We start from the raw sequence: 17488 nt of genomic DNA, 5'->3' as shown, positions 1-17488 counted from the left end.
ATGGTAGAGGTGTTAGTCATCATTACTGGCATGACCTCTAGATGTGATGGAGAAAATGATGAAATAGGATGAGTCAAAGGTACTTCATTCCTTAAGTTTCTCATCACAGGTGAAGAGTTGATAGAAAAGGTCCTTGTTGGGGATGATTCATTACTATTCTCCAAATTTTTCAAGACAGATGAATCCTTATTGGTAGCTTTCCTCTTTGCAAGAAAGTCTAGAGAGATGACAGTAGAAAGCTCGCCCTCTTTGGTTGGTTGAGGTTGAAGTCGATCAAGAGTTTTGGATCGACTGTGAGTGACTGGGCCGACATAATCATCAGTACTGGAAGCATCAATTGCTGATTTTCGAACATTCTTGCTAGAGGCCATTGAAGTTGGTAGCAAAATGATTTCGAATTTCTTTTGAAGGAGAAAGAGATGAGAGGCAGAGAGGTCCCACTGGGCGTGCCAGAATATGTAGACGACTAAATTTCTAGTTCGAAATAAATTAAACAAGTAAAATAGTTGCACAAATGCGAATTTGTATTGAATATGTGTGGTACAATTCTCTGTAATTACAAAAGAGTGATCCTCTGATTCGATCTCCTTGCAAGACTTATTGATTTGGATTTGTGGTAGTGTGATTGTGACTTGAACACAAAATATCCTTCAATTTGGTTGAGGGATGGATCGAAGATTACTAAAACGGAATTACAATGAATCTCTGGCTATGAGCTTGTTAGACATTCTTTGTTCTTCACGTTCTTCGTGTTCTTCGTGTTCTTGGATTTGTGGTGGAAGTTCTCCGGGGCTTTAGGGGCTTGAATCCGTAGAGCTTCACTGATTTATGCTTTGTTGGTGTTTTCGGACACTTTAGGCTTGATTCCCGCAAACTTTTGGATCTAGGCGAATGATTTGGATGATTTCTCTTCGAATGTTCTTCGTATTCGAAGTCGAAGTTCTTGAAGTTCTTGAAGTTCTTGGAGGCTTTAAAGCTTGGTTCCGGCAGAGCTTCTGGACTTCTGAGTGCTTCGAATGATTTGGTCCCCTCCTAAATGGCTCAAGAAGGCTTCTATTTATAAGAGTTTTGGGGTAGGTAAGCGACATGTGGCAGAGCTTGATTGGTCCGCTTATGTCATTGCTTACACATGCTGGACTGATTGTGTCATCGCTTACACGTGCGAGGTTGCTTATGTCATCGCTTGCATGAGCTGATGCATGATTGGTTCTTGTATGACACTTGGCGAATTTCTGTTGGCTTCTGAATAGTAATAGTAAAACCTAGCAATAGCATGTGGTGCTTTGTAATTGGCTGCATTTTGTGGACTTGGTAGTGTGACGTGTCAGCTTGTGATAGGTCGAAAATTTTCCTTCTCTACACTATGCAAGTTTGTCCAATAATTAAGTGAGAAAATGCTGAATTTTAAATCTTGATAGCTGCTCGACACCTCCTCGACACCTGGCTATCTGTCGAGATCTTCAACTGATGCTTATCGCAATCTCGATAGCTTCTCAATAGCTGGTCGATTGATCGAGAAAGTTTCTGTTCCCTTGACACCTTCTCGACACCCCCTCGATAGCTGCTATCTGTCAAGATTCATTAAATCTCGACACCTTTTCGACACCTCCTCGATAGTTGCTATCTGTTGAGATTACGGGAATTCAGATTTCTGTTTTTGGGCCAGGCTTATGTATTTGAGTAGGGTTTCTTTTCTCACAACCCTAGACCTATAGAAGACTTATTTTAGAGGCCGTCACATAAGAGAATACAAGGAAAACATATGCAAAAGGTGACCGATACCTTATTCTCTCTAAAAGAAGCTACTGCGTCTTTATGCCTTAGAGTTTTGTAGTCAAGTGCTTCTTGATATTCATTGTTGATGAAGTGAAGAACTTTGCAGCCAACATTCTTCTTCCTTAAGTTGGTGATTGAGTCACGTACTAGGATTCGTGCAAAGGAGTTAGTCACGTATTGAGATTCGTGCAACATCAAAGGGTGGCGTTCATATATTGAAGAGTTCAGGGGTTCTGAAGCGGTAGAAGGCTTCTGCTGTAAGTTCATCTACGGGGATTGTAGAGTCTAGAGACAAAGGTTTTGTACTAGATCTGAAACTTCTCTTTACTATAGTGGATTGCTTTTCGGGGAGGTTTCTCCCAGGTTTTTTACTGTGAAACTGGTTAGTTTCATTGGTTTTCCTGGGTCATCATATCTTGTCATATTTATTTTTTTCCGCCGCATGATTTTGACATGATATTAATGTTTGTTTGTTTTAACAAATTTTATTAATAATAAATCTAATTAACAACTTAGGTTTAAAACTTGTTAATTCTATCAACCGGGGTCTAAATTTTCCAACATGAAGGATTTGGCAGTTAAGTTTGCATTAGTGACCTGCAATCATTCATAATATGCATCAAAATCCTTATTATATTTCCATAAAATCAAATTTCTATAAGGTGGTTTTGAACTAGAGTTTATTTTATATACAATTTTGTTCATTTTTTTTAATATAGAAAAATAGTACTAAGGAAACTTCATTAAAAAAGAAAAAGTGAAAAGACTTCTTAATTAGATTAATACACCTTAAAACATCATTGTAATGTCCCCACTGTCGCAATTATAAAAGTAAGTTTCGTTGTGTTTAAAGATTTCAGAGTTAGTATTTACTAGTTGCACAGTTAAGCCTGTCTCTTCTGGCCAATTGAGGATGTTCCATCTGTCCAAGTAACCTAGCTAGGCACCTAATTAATTAATGATTGCCATTTGAATCAGCTCGATGGGGGGGAATGGGCAAAATAAATGTGAAAATGATTTATATATAGTTAGTTAGGCAACGCTTGAAACTATAAGGGAAAGTAGACATCTCGAGTTTTAGAAAATCGAGATCCATTTACATAAATCTCGAGTTTTAGAAACTCAAGTTTCATGCAAAAATTTTTTTAGTTTTATCGCCTCTATAGTGACGTTTTTAAGTCCTATAGTGACGTTTTAAAACCCTATAACAGCGTTTTTCTGCAAAATTTTTTCATAAGTGTTCAATACTAGGTTCGGGTAGCCCTATAGTGGCGTTTTTATGCCCTATACTGACATTTTAAAGCCCTATAGCGGCGTTTTTCTGCTAAATTTTTTTATAACTCCATTTTTAAGTCCTATAGTGACGTTTTTAAGCCTTATAGTGACGTTTTCGGAACTCGAGTTTTTAAAACTCGATTTTCTCTTGGATTTTTTTTTTACATTCAAGCCTTAAAAACTTGATTTTTTTCTTGGAACTCGAGTTTTAGACACTCGAGATGCTAGTTTTCAATTTTCTTTTGCAACGTGACAACTAACTAAATTTTTTAATATTTATTGTTATTTAGAAAAAAAATTCGCTTGATGGCCTTCGCTTGTATCTGCTGAGCAACTAATATGAATAAAATCACTTTCTAATAGCGTAATGCATCGGTTATAGAGCAATGCTACCGACACAAAAAGTTAATTCCTGTCACTATTTGCCACAGGGCAAGTTATAGCAAAATTTATTGACATTTTTTTATGTTTTTTAGAATTTTTTATAATTATATATTAATGTGTAACTCTGTATATATATATATATATATATATATATAGTTGATACGAGGCGTAGAGTACACCATTACTCCTCGGGTAGTGGCTGATGCTCTTGGGGTACCTTTGGTCCAGCATCTTGTCTATCCTTATGATGAGTCTCCCGAGATTAGCGATGTTTTGTCTTACGTCATTGGTACTACTGTCCAGTGGGGTTCTGATCCTCGGATCACTTCTGCTGAGCTTTCTGGGTTGCACTATCTGTTCTTTCGGATAGCTTGTCATTCGATCTGGCCTATTTCCCATGTTCACACCATTCCTCTTGAGAGGTGTGTTTTCCTATACGCTCTTGTTACTGATGCTCCTATTAGTTTTCCCCATCTTTTTCTTCGTTCTTTGAACGAAGTTTATAGGAGTTCATCTACTGCTCATGCTCTTGTTCATCCTATTTTCATTCATAGGATTCTTCTCTTTCTTGGTCTTGATGACTTTCCTTCCTCTGAGCCCGTCCATGTGATAGGACCTATAGGTGCGTCTTTTCTTAGACAGAGGGCCGCTCATCTTCGAGCTGGTTCTAAACACCCTAGATCTGAGCCCTCTGGTAGTGCACCTCCTCCTTCTTCGTCTGCAGGTATTGCTGGTGAGGATATCCCTATTCCTGTTGGTGATGATGATGCTGCTGCTGATGTTCCTCCACCTCCTTCGGCCGACTTGATGTTCGTCGTACTTTGGAGACTGTCATGACTGTTCAGCAGGCTATGGTCAGATTTTGGTGGACTTACTAGATGAGATGCGTGCTCTCCGAGCTGATCTTGCGCGTCTTCATTCACCCTCACCACCTCCTTTTGATGGCGACTTGTGATTGCCCTTTGGCATTCCGTCACAAAAGGGGGAGTGGAGTTTTGACCTGTAGTAGAGTTTTTGTTGTTAGGGGAGATTTTTTTTGTTGTTTTAGAGGAGCTTGTGAAGTTTTAGATTGTATCTATGTGCTTCACTTTGTATATCATTTTTTCATGTTAGGGGGAGTAACATTGATTGATATACATGATATTCTTTATTGATTCTTGTTGTTTTATGATTCACTGCGTATTGATTTATATTTATGACTTGTTCATTTTTATATGTCTTTATTTTGTGTTGTGTGGATCTTACAAGAATGTTATACCTGTTGTTTTACTCTTTACTGTCACACATGCGTTTATGCGTTTGTTGAGTATTTCAGGATTATACAGGTTGATTCAACTAAGCTGCTGTCTACACTTGCAACTATGGATAGTAGTTAGGCTGAATTGGATTTTATGAGCATTATCTTTGTAAAGGGCTTTTTACTTGTAAAACTTTGAGCTGTTAATTAGGGTTTTGTCACGGATTGCCAAAGGGGGAGTTTGTTAGGTTCTAAGGTCTTAGGATTTTATGTATTTAGAACTCTAATTTGTAATGTTGGCAAACCATGATCAAAACATTGTATGGTGTCTTCTTTAGACTTGCTCAAAGTTGGTTTAATATTGTAAAGTTGGAATCGAGTGGCTGCAGAAGTACTTGGGACTCTCGGCCTGGCTCGATCGATCGAAGAATAGACTCGATCGATCGAAAATCGCACAGGTTGAATTTTCTGCAGAATTTCCAACTCAGCCCTACTTCATTAAACGTTTAGGGTTTTATGTTTTTACCCTAGGTATATAAATAAAACCCTAGTCACGTTTTTGGAGGTTGTCCATATTGTATTGTTGCTCATACATTGCGGTTTTGTGTGAATCTCGTGTGAGATCTTTGAGGAGCTTTCCTTTACACAAAACTTAGGGTTTTCATGGTGGAGATTATTTCAACATCTTGAAGATCATTATTGTTGCAACCATTGGAACTTAAAAGAAAAGCAAGCGGGGAGCTTGTAGCTGATTGAAGAATTCAAGAAAGAAGTAGTCCGTGGATTCGGAGCCTGCGCGTGGTCGTGTCAGGAAGTTCTACTGGTGGGTAGCATTAGGAAGTCGAGCGGGGAGCTTGTAGTCCTTTTGTACGAACTTCAATTCTTTCTTAGTGAATTCAGGTTAGCCTTGAGGATCGGTGGGTCAAATCCTCCCCAGGTTTTTACCGTGTGGTTTCCTGGGTGATCATATCTTGTGTTATTTATTTTCCGCTGCATTATTATTCTTGATATGATTGTTTGATTGTTTTAACCTAGAATTGCTTAATTTGACTAAGTAACAACTTGGCTAATTAATCTAGGCTACGCAATTTGTGTGTTTTTAGGGGTCTAAAACCGTTCAGAAACTAATTAATTTTTTTATTAGATAATAAAATGTTTTCCCAGTTGGAGTTGAGAGTACTGAAACCGACGCAAAGAGAGGGAAGGGTTGCACCTACATCTACCTGTGCAGTTTAATAGCAGCGGGGAATGGTATTTAATTGTAAAGTTGATTACTTATTAGCCTCCCACAGTTCTGTCCGGCAGTGCACTTTTTATATTGCATTTTAATTAATACCAATAGTCTGCCTGCTCCCCTCTAGCTGGATGAGCATCGTACTTGCACTTATTCTCTAGGCTTTTACGATTGTAAAGTTTAACCAATTGTCAAACATATGATAGGAGATAGACACGGCCTGCAATGGAAAAGCTATTTGTGACTGTGTGATGCTTTACGTGTATAACTGACCATTTAAAAATATATGATTTTTTATTTTAGTAAACATTTTATAATGTTAGAAAATAAATGGTCAGTTTGATAACATTGTTTGAACAATTATTTTCATTATATAAACAACATAATACGTATTTATATAACACTTTTTCACTCACATGTATTTTTATAATATTTAAACAATATTATTAAAATAACATTGCCAAATGGCCCATAAGTTTTGGAAGTTAATATGTGTAATATATATATATATATATATATGTATATTAATAGTTAAAACTGAGAAAAAATCTAATTAAATTCTAAATTAGAGCCTAATTTTGCGCTACATGTCTTATCTAATTCTTAAATATGTATGTCAAGTAAATTATTAGGTGTAAAAATTAAAAATTCTAAATTCAATTAGATTCTAAATTGAATTTTAATTTGAATTTAATTTGTGTCATGTGTCCTATCTAATTTTTTAATTTTCATGACAAGTGAATTATTTAGAGCAAAAATCGAAAAGTTTATATCCAATTAGATTCTGAATCATATATATATATATATAATTTTTTTTTAAATGTGCCCATATATATATATATATATATATATATATATATATATATATATATATATATATATATATAATATATATATAATATTAGCAAGCGGGGAGCTTGTAGCTGATTGAAGAATTCAAGAAAGAAGTAGTCCGTGGATTCGGAGCCTGCGCGTGGTCGTGTCAGGAAGTTCTACTGGTGGGTAGCATTAGGAAGTCGAGCGGGGAGCTTGTAGTCCTTTTGTACGAACTTCAATTCTTTCATAGTGAATTCAGGTTAGCCTTGAGGATCGGTGGGTCAAATCCTCCCCAGGTTTTTACCGTGTGGTTTCCTGGGTGATCATATCTTGTGTTATTTATTTTCCGCTGCATTATATCTTGATATGATTGTTTGGATTGTTTTAACCTAGAATTGCTTAATTTGACTAAGTAACAACTTGGCTAATTAATCTAGGCTACGCAATCTGTGTGTTTTAAGGGGTCTAAAACCGTTCAATGTTTATGCATGCATTATTGCCTTAATCTCAAGCACATTTTGAAATGAAGTTGGCACCTCTAGAGATATGATATAAATATGAGAAGGATGGTATTTCTTTAGGTTGGTACATCATTTGTTGATATGTGCATAATATGTTTGTGGGAACCTCTTTGAGGTGGGATTAGGATTTCCTTGGTTCTAAGAGATAGGCTTTGAGATGAATGTGTAAGTTTATGTTATGAAATAATGGATAGTAATAAGTTTTGATTTTGGTTTAGGTGTTACCAATCGCCAAGTCTAAGCTCCTTCAACTTTAGGCTCTCGGTTCCTCTTCTTTCAGGTATGGGATAAGTTATATGAGCATTTGGCAAGTCATGAGATTATTTTAAAGTATATTATGCATTAAAAGGTTTTTGATTAGAAATATGGCATATAAGCATGTTTCAGACAAAGATATGTTCATGAGCTTTCGAAACCTTATATGTATGATTTAAGCATATTGATGTCATTACTAATTTCCACGAACATGATGTTTAAAGAAAAGAATAGAAATGCTATTATTATGAAATGTTATGCAAAATAAGAAATTTCAGTATGATGTAAAGTATGAAATGTTTTCGGGTTATGTCCTTTGGTGATCTGAGCTCGGCCAATAGGGGTTAATTACTGGCTTTCCATGGAAAATGTTATCTGTTTGGCCATTTAAAGTAAAGGAAATGGGGCTGCCCGTAACTCTAATCTGAATAAGGCCTTCTCCCCAATGTGTACGGACAGCGAGAAGGAACAAAACCTTGAGGGGATATGCCATCAGGCCTCCCAAAGAGGACAATATCATGCACACGAAGGCACCCAAATGTGATGAGGCCTTTTCTGTACAAACTTATCAGATATGGACTAACCAATATGTCATCAAGTTTAGGCTTGATATTAGCATTTATAAAATGAAATGATTTGATTTACATGCATCCTTATTAAATTCTCATATATCTTTCCTTTACTGAGCTGTGTAACTCATCTCTTCCACTCTTTCAGTCAACAGGTTTTATTTTTGGAGTAAAGGGAGTCTTAATTGAGTTTTGGAAGGAGCTGGTTTTAGTTTTATATGTATAGATCCTAAATTAGCAATTTGATGTTTAGCTTTGTAGTATTGTGTATTTTAGAATCTAATGAGAGTTGTGTGCCTTAAAGCATTAAGAGATGTATTATGTGGAATTTAGAATTTGAGTAATTGGTGGATTATGTGATTCTTTGAGTGCAGCATAGATGCTCTGAATGTCAAGTGAAAAGTTATATAAAGAAGAAAAGAAAAAAAAAACGAAAAGAAAGAGGAGAGCTTTTGTAAAAGTTTTGTAAAAGTTAAGTTGGTTCTTGTTAATATCAAGTTTAGGCTTGATATTAGCATGCTGGTCATGGTCACAAATCCAGGTATCGGGTTTGAGGCATGACAGTGGCGGTCCCTCTTGATGAACTTTTGGAGTTTTCCCCGTTGAATCAGTTCTTCTATCTGTTCTTTCAGATCGCGGCATTCATCATTGTAATGGCCGTGATCCTTATGAAAACGACAATACTTCTTCGAGTTACGTTTCCTAGAAGACGTGCTTAACAGCTTGGGCCACTTTAGCCCTGGTTCATCCTTAATCTGCATCAGGATTTTGTCTACAGGCATCACTAACGAGGTGAAGTTCATCTTCTTCTTCGGAGTGTCAGAACTGCTCTTGGTGGTCTTAGTCTCCAAATATAAATCCTTACAATCCTTCTTCTTACCATGAGAGTCACCAAGTTCTTCCTTCTTTTGTTTTCTTGTTAGCCCCTTCGTAGTAAGGGCGTCTTCTCTGTTCATATACTTCTGGGCTTTGAATAGGAGATCTGTCATAGAGGTTGGCGGAGTCTTTCCCAACGAAAAGATGAGATCTAGGTTATTAAGCCCAACCTAGAAGGTCGTCATTATCACCTGGTCGTCAGCTTCATCAATCTCCAACATGGCCTTGTTGAAATGTTTTACATATTCCCTTAGGCTTTCCCCTTCCTGCTACCTTACTGTTAACAAGTAAGAGGTTGGCCTCTTGTGACACTATCCTCCAATGAAATGGCGAATAAACAAGTCATTGAGCTGTTCAAAATTTGCTATGGAAGATGCTAGCAACTTCCTAAACCACACCCCATCAGCCCCTCTGAGGGTGGCAGGGAAATATCTACAGATAATTTCGTTCGGGGTCTGTTGGAGGTTCTTGATAGTCTTGAAGGCCCTTATATGGTCAAGAGGGTCCTTCGTGCCATCATAGAACTCTAGTTGCGGCAAACGAAACTTTTGAGGCAAAGGGCACTCCAAAACACTGGCTGTGAAAAGTGAATCTGTTCGTTTGAGCATGCCATCAAGGTTCATCACCATCTTCCCTTTCATTGAATTCTTTACTTCGTCAAGTTCCCTTCTTAAACTCTTCATCATGTGATCGTTGTCATGCATGGACTGCCCTGTGTATTCAGTCGCATCTTTTCCCTTACTATTTTCAAGGCTACTAGCCTCCTCGTCATGTCTACTATGGCTATGTCGATGATGCGAGGCGTTGCTGCCCTCAAGACAGGCTCGGCGCTTCAACTCTTCATTCTGCTTCATTAGCTCTTGTACGTTCACTGTTAGAGCTTGAATCTGTTGAGCCATCACCACAGGATCTAAGGGTGGTGGCCGATTTAAAGTCGATCAAGTGATAGGAGCTTTATCGGTAGAAGCATGATGGTTGGAGAAAGGATCAACTCGTCGTTCCCACAGACGGCGCCAAACTGATGAAGGCGAAACTTGACCTCGTCAGTATGCTCCTCGTCAATACCAATGGACAATCTCTGGTACCTGCTGTTAAGAAAAGAAAGGCAACGAAGGTTTTCACTGGCATGACGCCAGCTGAGAATACTCCGATGCTAAAGTCAGCTTATCAGTTCTCAAAAGAAGTTTCTCACAATTCTCTCTAATTTTTCATATCCATTTACCTGAGTTCCATTTCCCTTTTTATAGTTTGCTTTGGGTTGGTGCAGTTATGTCTATTAATATTGCCCTAAGCGTTTTTCTCCTGAGAGGAATGCGGAATTAATTGACAATGATGATTCCATTTAAAGTATAATGGGTGACCGTTGAGTCATTACTGCTCTTGTAACTAGTCCGGCGTAGTCATTGCTTATTAGCTATCCTGATTGCATTTTTTTGCGCCTTCAATGAGTGCTGGCCTGGCTCGCCTCGAAGGACGACGTATAATGCCGGGATTTTACACTTAATCTCGTCCCCGACTTGGGTGTGGATAAGATCATCTTTTACCTAGACGATCTTATCTTGATACTCGTCAATTATGTTCTCTGATATGGCCCAGTGCAGTTCTTAAAGTCTAAAGGGTCTGGACTATATTTGTTTGCTGATGTATGTTTTATTCTTTACGTGTGGAAAAATTCTTTTTTTTTTTCCACACGTCCACACAGATTGACGTGTGGAAAAATTCGGTAGAGCATATACCCTTCAAATTTTAATTACCTTCGCCTCTGGTTCTACTTCATTTCTACAGAGACCAGGTAGCAAATTAATTTATCTGGTGAGTAAAAACCCAATGCATTTGTTTTTCTTTTTTTAGTTGTTTGATTTTATTCGCTCTCTCACAATTTGTTTCTTGACCAGGAAATTTACTTCTTAACATTTATCCATCACCATTTCTGACCTATTGTTTTCTTTGATTCTTGGTTGCAGATTTAGCATTGGGTTATAAGTTATAACAACATCTACAGCCTTAGTTTCAAAATTTTGAGACTGGTTATGGATACTTCACCAACATTTAGCATTGGCCCAGAATTGGCAAAGTTCGTGGTCAGCTCTGGTGTCCTGAACCAATCCTTTGCAACAGTTCGGGACCTCCATGGAGAAATAATCAATCAAAATGAACACCGAGTAAGACACAAAGTTTCTCAGCAATCAAACTGTACCATCATAGCTTTTTCTAGTTGGCCTGGTTGTGGCAAAGACTATATTCTGGAAAGAGATTTGGTTTCATCATCAACTCCGGAGGAAAAGACTGAGTCTTTTCCTCTCTTCAATTTTCTGAGCACCAAAACCAACCCAGATTTCTCCATTAACAAAGCTGCACTTGAGCATTTTGCCTCCATCCGTGACAGGCTCCCGAACTTGAAATCTCAGGTAACCCCATCGCCTGAAAATTCTTTCTTTTTATTCTGTTTTGTTACATAGTACTTTACTACTTAGCATGGCAAAAGCTTAAGCACGAGCATGACTGTGGTTGACTGAGTCAATGGTCAAACAGTTTTAACCACTTCTCTCAGCAACTTTGGGTGCATTTGGGAGAATAGTTAAACATTTTATTTTTAGTTTTTAAATAATATTATACACTTTTTTATTTAAACGAATTTTAAAAAATTAGAAATAATATTACTTAAATTTTTCTATTAAACCCTTTAATTTTTTAAAAGGTTTTTTTTTTTTTTTTTTCCACCTAAAAAGTTGGATTAGGATCCAGTGCCAAGTGCAATTCACCTATTTCCTTTACAAAACTTTTTTACTTTTTACTTTTACTTTTTACTTTTGTTAATTTTTTTTAAAATTTTTTTAATCAATGGTTAAAATTGAAAGTTGTTTTTTGCACAAAAAAATTTTACTTTTTACTTTTTTTTACGTTTACTTTTTATTTTTCTTAACTTATTTCTTAATATTTTTTAATCAATGGTTAAGATTGAAAGTTGTTTTTTCAACTATTAATCTCAACTATTGATAGCAATTGCATCAAATGCAATACCCTAAATATTGGACTTGATCTCAATCCTAAAAAGTTTCATATATATGTTGACAATTACTAATCACTAGCATGTCACTTTGTTTGTTTGACCAAAACAAAAATGGGGTCGTTATTACTTGCTACACATTTGTCAAGTCATTATTATTGCTATTATTAAATAATAGCATTCATTTTTTTTTTTTTTTGAGAAAATATTAGGGTCCAGTTAATGTATATCCTTAAGGTATATATTAATCAAGTCATTATTATTCTTGTTATTAATAATTAATATTCGTGTCCAGTTTTTTTTTTTTTTTTGAAATAATATTGGGGTCCAATTAATGTATGTCTTTAAGATATATATTAATAATTCATTTTAAGAAAATTTTTATGAAAAATTGAAAACGTTGTCAAAACAGTAAATTATTTTTACCTTTTTTTCTATTAAAAATTTGTCTTAAATGGGCTATTAATGTATATCCTAAAGGCATACGTTAGTAAAACCCTTAATATTATTATTATTATTATTATTATTAGGGCTTTAGATATAAAATGTATCGCTAATATAAGAAATTCTAACTAAAACCATATCTTGTTAGTATTTGAGATGTTAACCAATATTTTTTATGATTTTTTTTATAAAATTATTTTATTAAACCAAATTTTTAGATTTAATATATATATATATATTGGGAGTTGGGGTTCAAAGTTACACCTGGTGTAATTTTAAGTAATGGTACGCTACTCAATATTTTTTAATTAGATTTGAATTTTGATAAATCCACTGTTGAATTACATTATTTTTGTATATTTTTCATTCTTATAAAATATAAAAATGATCAAAAATCAATAGTCATGTTATCAATCAATTGTTTAAATTCTATTTTTTGTAATTTAAAATAATGTATAAAATATAAGTTTATGGGTCGAATAGTAAATTATATCCGATTAGCATGAAGATTGGCATATATGTTAAGAATATATAAAACATGTAGTGCAATAATTGGATTTTCAAAATATAAATTCAATAACAAGTTATTGGGTGGTGTAATATTGTTTGGACTCACACTAGTGTAACTTAAACTCAACCCACATATTGGATATCCACCATCTTGTTTCAAATATTTATGATATTTTTGCAAGTATTTTCTAATAAATATGAAATATCAAAATACATATTTATGAACCCTATTTTAAGATCTCTTTTTTTAATGTAAATTAATGATAGTTTTCTGTTTGATATGAAATTGATGTCCTATTCCTATTTTAAGATATTGAAAACTCTTTTCTGAGTTCAAAAAGAATTTTCTATTATGGATACCAAAATAACGCGATATCTGATATGTCATCAAGATTTTAAAAATCATTATTGCATATTTACATATATATTATACTTTTTTTATAGGATATTAAATATACTCTACTTCGATAATATATAGGCTTCAAAAAAAAAAACCTTGATAATATATATATATATATATCACTTAACTATTTGCATAAATACATAATTTGATATTACATATTTACAAGATTTTTTTTCTTCAAAAAAAAGTACATTCTTAGGTTATGTTTGGTAACAGTTTTTGTTTTCTATTTTCAAAAACTTGTTTTTGGGATATAAATAAATAAAAAAACAATATTTTCATATTTTTGAAATAAAAAACATGTTTGGTTAGTTGAAATTTAAAAAAAAAAATTTGAAGAAAAAAATAGAAAATACTAAAAGATGTTCTTACTAAGATTTGAACTCTAATGCTAACTCATTAAATTAGATAAATTCATTAAATTAAAAGTGTATTTTCATTGACTTTTGAAAATTAGAAACTGAAAACAGCATTTTGCATGTTTTCAGTTTCCTTCACAAATTGAGTTTTGAGAACAGATTTTGTTTTCTCTCAATTTTGGGTTGCCAAACAAGTTTTTTAGTCTCAAAAATAGAAAATTGTTTTTGGAAACAAAAAATAAGAGAAAAAATAGTTACCAAACATACCCTTAGTTTCTTTCTCTAATTTTTTTTTTTTTTTAAACAAAAAAAACCTGCATTCTTAGTTAGTGATATATGGTATGGATTATTTATATAATTTATTCAATTAAAAAAATTAAATATAAAAAATTAATCACAAAAATGGGGAAAAAAATACTAAATGAAAGTACATACTGGTATGTTATGGATTTGAAAGAAAATTTTGAGTAAATGAAAAACTATAAGTGTTAAATAACTTTTTTATTATATTCTAAATTTTTTTTTTTATCGCATATGCTTTTGTTACCTTAGTATAATTTTACAAGATATTGTATTGAAAATAAATAAATAAAATAAAATAAAATAAAAACTCATTGAGTGTTTGGTATCTACCGTTTTTGCCATAAAAAGAAAAAGAGTATTTACTAAATATTTTCCCAAGTTTCGGCTTGTTTTCGAGCAAATTAGAAAATAATTTATCATATTACTATAGTTAAAATAATATTATACTTGTTTATTAAATTATAGCTAGCTAAAAACAATTCTAGATTATAATTGAATATATTAAAATGTTGAAGTTTCATATGATAGTAAAACTTGATGCTTAAAAATAATAATTTGTCTTATTGATAACATTGTAAGATTCTTATGTTAATGCAGATTGACAATTCCAAAGTATTAATTATCACTGGAAACTCATTGGGAGGATCTGTAGCCATTCTCTTCACCTTATGGCTGCTAGAAACAATCGATTTTTCAATCACAAAACGCCCACTTTGCATAACTTTTGGTTCACCTCTTGTTGTTAATAATGGCCTGCAAAATGCCATATTGAAATACCCAACTTGGAGCTCCTGTTTTCTGCATGTAGTTTCTGACCAAGATCCATTCCCAAGAGTCCTAATTGCACCCCACAATCCTCCTGCCACTGAATCAGCTTCACAAACAAATGTTTACAAGCCTTTTGGGACTTTTCTCTTGTATTCGAAATCCGGATGTAGTTGTTTTGAGGACTCTCAAACCATTTTAGAGTTGTTGATGGCTACCTACTCAGAGGGTCCTGAAAATCAAAATCCTAATCAAGTTTTGGAGCTCTACGAAAAGATTGTGGAATATCTCAGTCGTAAGGTAATTTGTATGGATGCTACGAGGTTGCTTCAATGGACTACTCCACAACGTGCAGACATTATTAATATACAATTAGCAGTAATTGGACTAATGGGACCACCACAGGTAGCTCAATCACAACTTTTTTTTTTTTTTTTGGGATCAAATATAATTAAGATGCTTATTTGTGCTATATAGCCTATATCTCATGTTATGGTTCCCATATGATATATGATACACCTAAACATTGTAATGTAAAGAATGAAATGTTCAGGACCTCCTATTTTGATACCTTGTTAAATTAACAATTGTTCTAGAAGTTTAAATTATTAGAATATGATAAATTTAATCATTTAATTACATCCTTCTAATACATCAATCAACAAAGTAATCAAAATCTCTAATATCTCATACATAGCTAAAATTACTACCTTATAAAATCTTTGCCATTGAGATCTTCCATAATTCCACTTCTAGGCTAACTCATTTTTAAAAGTCATTGCAGTTACAAGGGCAGAACAATGGCCTTGACAATCTGATTACAAAGATAGAGAAACAAGAAACGGAATTGGCAGAGTCCAGGAGGCAGGGTTTTGATCCCTCCAAGAAGTTGAATGAAGTAAAAATAAATATGGCCAACCTTGAATGGTACAAGAAGTATTCTAAGGAAAGGGGAATGGGATACTATGATAGCTTCAAGAGTGGAAGCACCCAACCTGATATTACGGTGGTAGGGTTTAAGAAAATCCTTACTCAATACTGGGTAGACATGGTCGACGAAGCAGAGAAAAAGCCCCAGAAAGAAGGTGCATCCTTTCGTACCAGATGGCTCGGTGCAGGAACAAATTATCGACGGATGATTGAACCACTGGACATAGCTGAATACTACAAGGGAGGTGGACAAGACTACATAAAGTCAAGAAGGCCTGAGCATTACAAAAAATTGGAGCAATGGTTGAAAGAAAAACCTTTAAGTGTTCCAAATAAATTGAAGAAACAAAACGTGGCCTCAAATCTAACAGAGGATTCTTGCTTTTGGGCACATGTTGAGGAGGCTCGCATTTCATGCCAATTGCTGAGTAGCAGAGAATCGAGTGATACAGAGAAAGAACTGAAAAAACTGCGTAAGTTTGAAAACTATGTGTATGATTTGATGAAATATTATGCAGTTTCACCTGAGATTTTCTTGCCACAGAGCAGCTTCATGCAATGGTGGAAAGATTATGAAAAAATAATGGGAACTTCTTATAGTTCAAATCTCAGTAACCTAATGAAGGATTATGACAAGTATGCTACCGGCTCCCTAGAGATTCCCTGAAATTTTATATGATATAGATCGCATATTTCAATATTTATGTATGCACTTTCCTTCAAACATGTGTGGTATTTTGAATTTATTCCTCAATAAATTGTAAATTAAGGACAGCATCTTTTTAATTTCTTTTTTGTTTTTATTTTAAAATTTTCATGTGTTTCTTTTGCCATTTTGAGTTGGATACTTGGATGCATGTGTTTGGATGAAAACACTTTTAGTCATCATTATCAAAGGAATTGTTGTTTTTTTTTTTTTTTTTAATCTTTTTTTTGGCATTGTTTATTCGTCTCTCTCAGCAAGGAAAGGCCACTCTATACCATTGAAATACCCTAGCATAATTCTCCTCCACAAGATCATTCATGATTTGCCAATACTTCTACATTTTTCATTTAATATTCATAATTGGGAAGTTGGGAAAATATTAGAAATTAATCAACAAAAGTCAAAAATAGGATTTTGAGAGTGAAAGGAGCCATTCATATAAGGAGTAGGTTGCCTCTTGTTTAGAAATAAGTCCAAATTGTTACCGTTAGTTAACATATAAAAATCATAGGTTCACGATCATTTACACTTTTGCTCGCTTTAAACCAACCCAAAAAATAAATGCAAATATTTTTGTGCATAGTAAAAAAACTTTAGGGTAATTTATGTATTTAGTCTCTGTCTTTTACATTATATTTCAATTTAATTCATAATCTTTCAATTGTGTCAATTTGGTTTCTAATATTTTAATGTCATGTCAATTTAATCACTACCGTTATCTTTTGGATGAAAATTGTTGACGTGGCAAACGTTCAAAATAAAAAATTAGTTTATTGCCACATCAATGGACCAAATACGTATTTTATCCAAAACTTTAACAATAATTTTATTTTTATGCATAATAAAAAGGGGTAATTGTTAATAAATAATTTAAGGAAAGTTTTGACACCCTTTTATAGAAAATATAAAAAGTTGTCAAAAAATTAATTATTTTTTTCTCATAAAATTTTTAAAAAATATATCATAAATCAATGCTCTTATAACATCCGTTAACTTTTCCCTAGTAAAAATAGTGTCAATTGTGGATTATGTGAAAGTGATATCACTCAAATCATAACTTACATTTAAAAAAAAAAAAGTTGTGTCCTTAGGTAATGCTCTGGAAAAAGAGAGAAGGA

The 17488-nt window shown here is 34.0% G+C and overlaps 1 protein-coding gene across 3 annotated transcripts; it reads left to right on the top strand.

Moving 5' to 3' along the window:
* The first annotated feature begins 7088 nt into the window (after positions 1 to 7088).
* LOC111990928 (senescence-associated carboxylesterase 101) lies at positions 7089 to 16589 on the top strand. 3 transcript variants are annotated; one of them, XM_065778699.1, is made up of 4 exons: positions 7089 to 7523; positions 10908 to 11351; positions 14567 to 15139; positions 15510 to 16589. In XM_065778699.1, the coding sequence occupies exons 2-4, from the start codon at positions 10974 to 10976 to the stop codon at positions 16329 to 16331; spliced, it is 1773 nt and encodes a 590-aa protein (XP_065634771.1). In that variant the 5' UTR covers positions 7089 to 7523; positions 10908 to 10973; the 3' UTR covers positions 16332 to 16589. The 3 variants fall into 3 exon arrangements, with proteins under 3 accessions (XP_065634771.1, XP_065634782.1, XP_065634776.1); XM_065778710.1 differs by having other exon boundaries at positions 7093 to 7523; positions 15519 to 16589; XM_065778704.1 differs by lacking the exon at positions 7089 to 7523 and adding an exon at positions 10422 to 10755.
* Positions 16590 to 17488: the final 899 nt, after the last annotated feature.

This window comes from Quercus suber, unplaced genomic scaffold (genome assembly GCF_002906115.3).
Source record: "Quercus suber isolate HL8 unplaced genomic scaffold, Cork oak 2.0 scaffold_11, whole genome shotgun sequence".
Taxonomy (NCBI): domain Eukaryota; kingdom Viridiplantae; phylum Streptophyta; class Magnoliopsida; order Fagales; family Fagaceae; genus Quercus; species Quercus suber.
The sequence above is the reverse complement of the archived record's forward strand: the minus strand, read 5'-3'. Positions and strand labels throughout refer to the sequence as shown.

Excerpts from the sequence above, each read along its gene's own strand:
- LOC111990928 (XM_065778699.1), top strand. The coding sequence starts at position 10,974 with ATGGATACTTCACCAACATTTAGCATTGGCCCAGAATTGGCAAAGTTC. Across the intron at positions 11,352-14,566 it reads TCCCGAACTTGAAATCTCAG|ATTGACAATTCCAAAGTATT; the intron begins GTAACCCCATCG and ends ATGTTAATGCAG. Across the intron at positions 15,140-15,509 it reads GACTAATGGGACCACCACAG|TCATTGCAGTTACAAGGGCA; the intron begins GTAGCTCAATCA and ends CATTTTTAAAAG.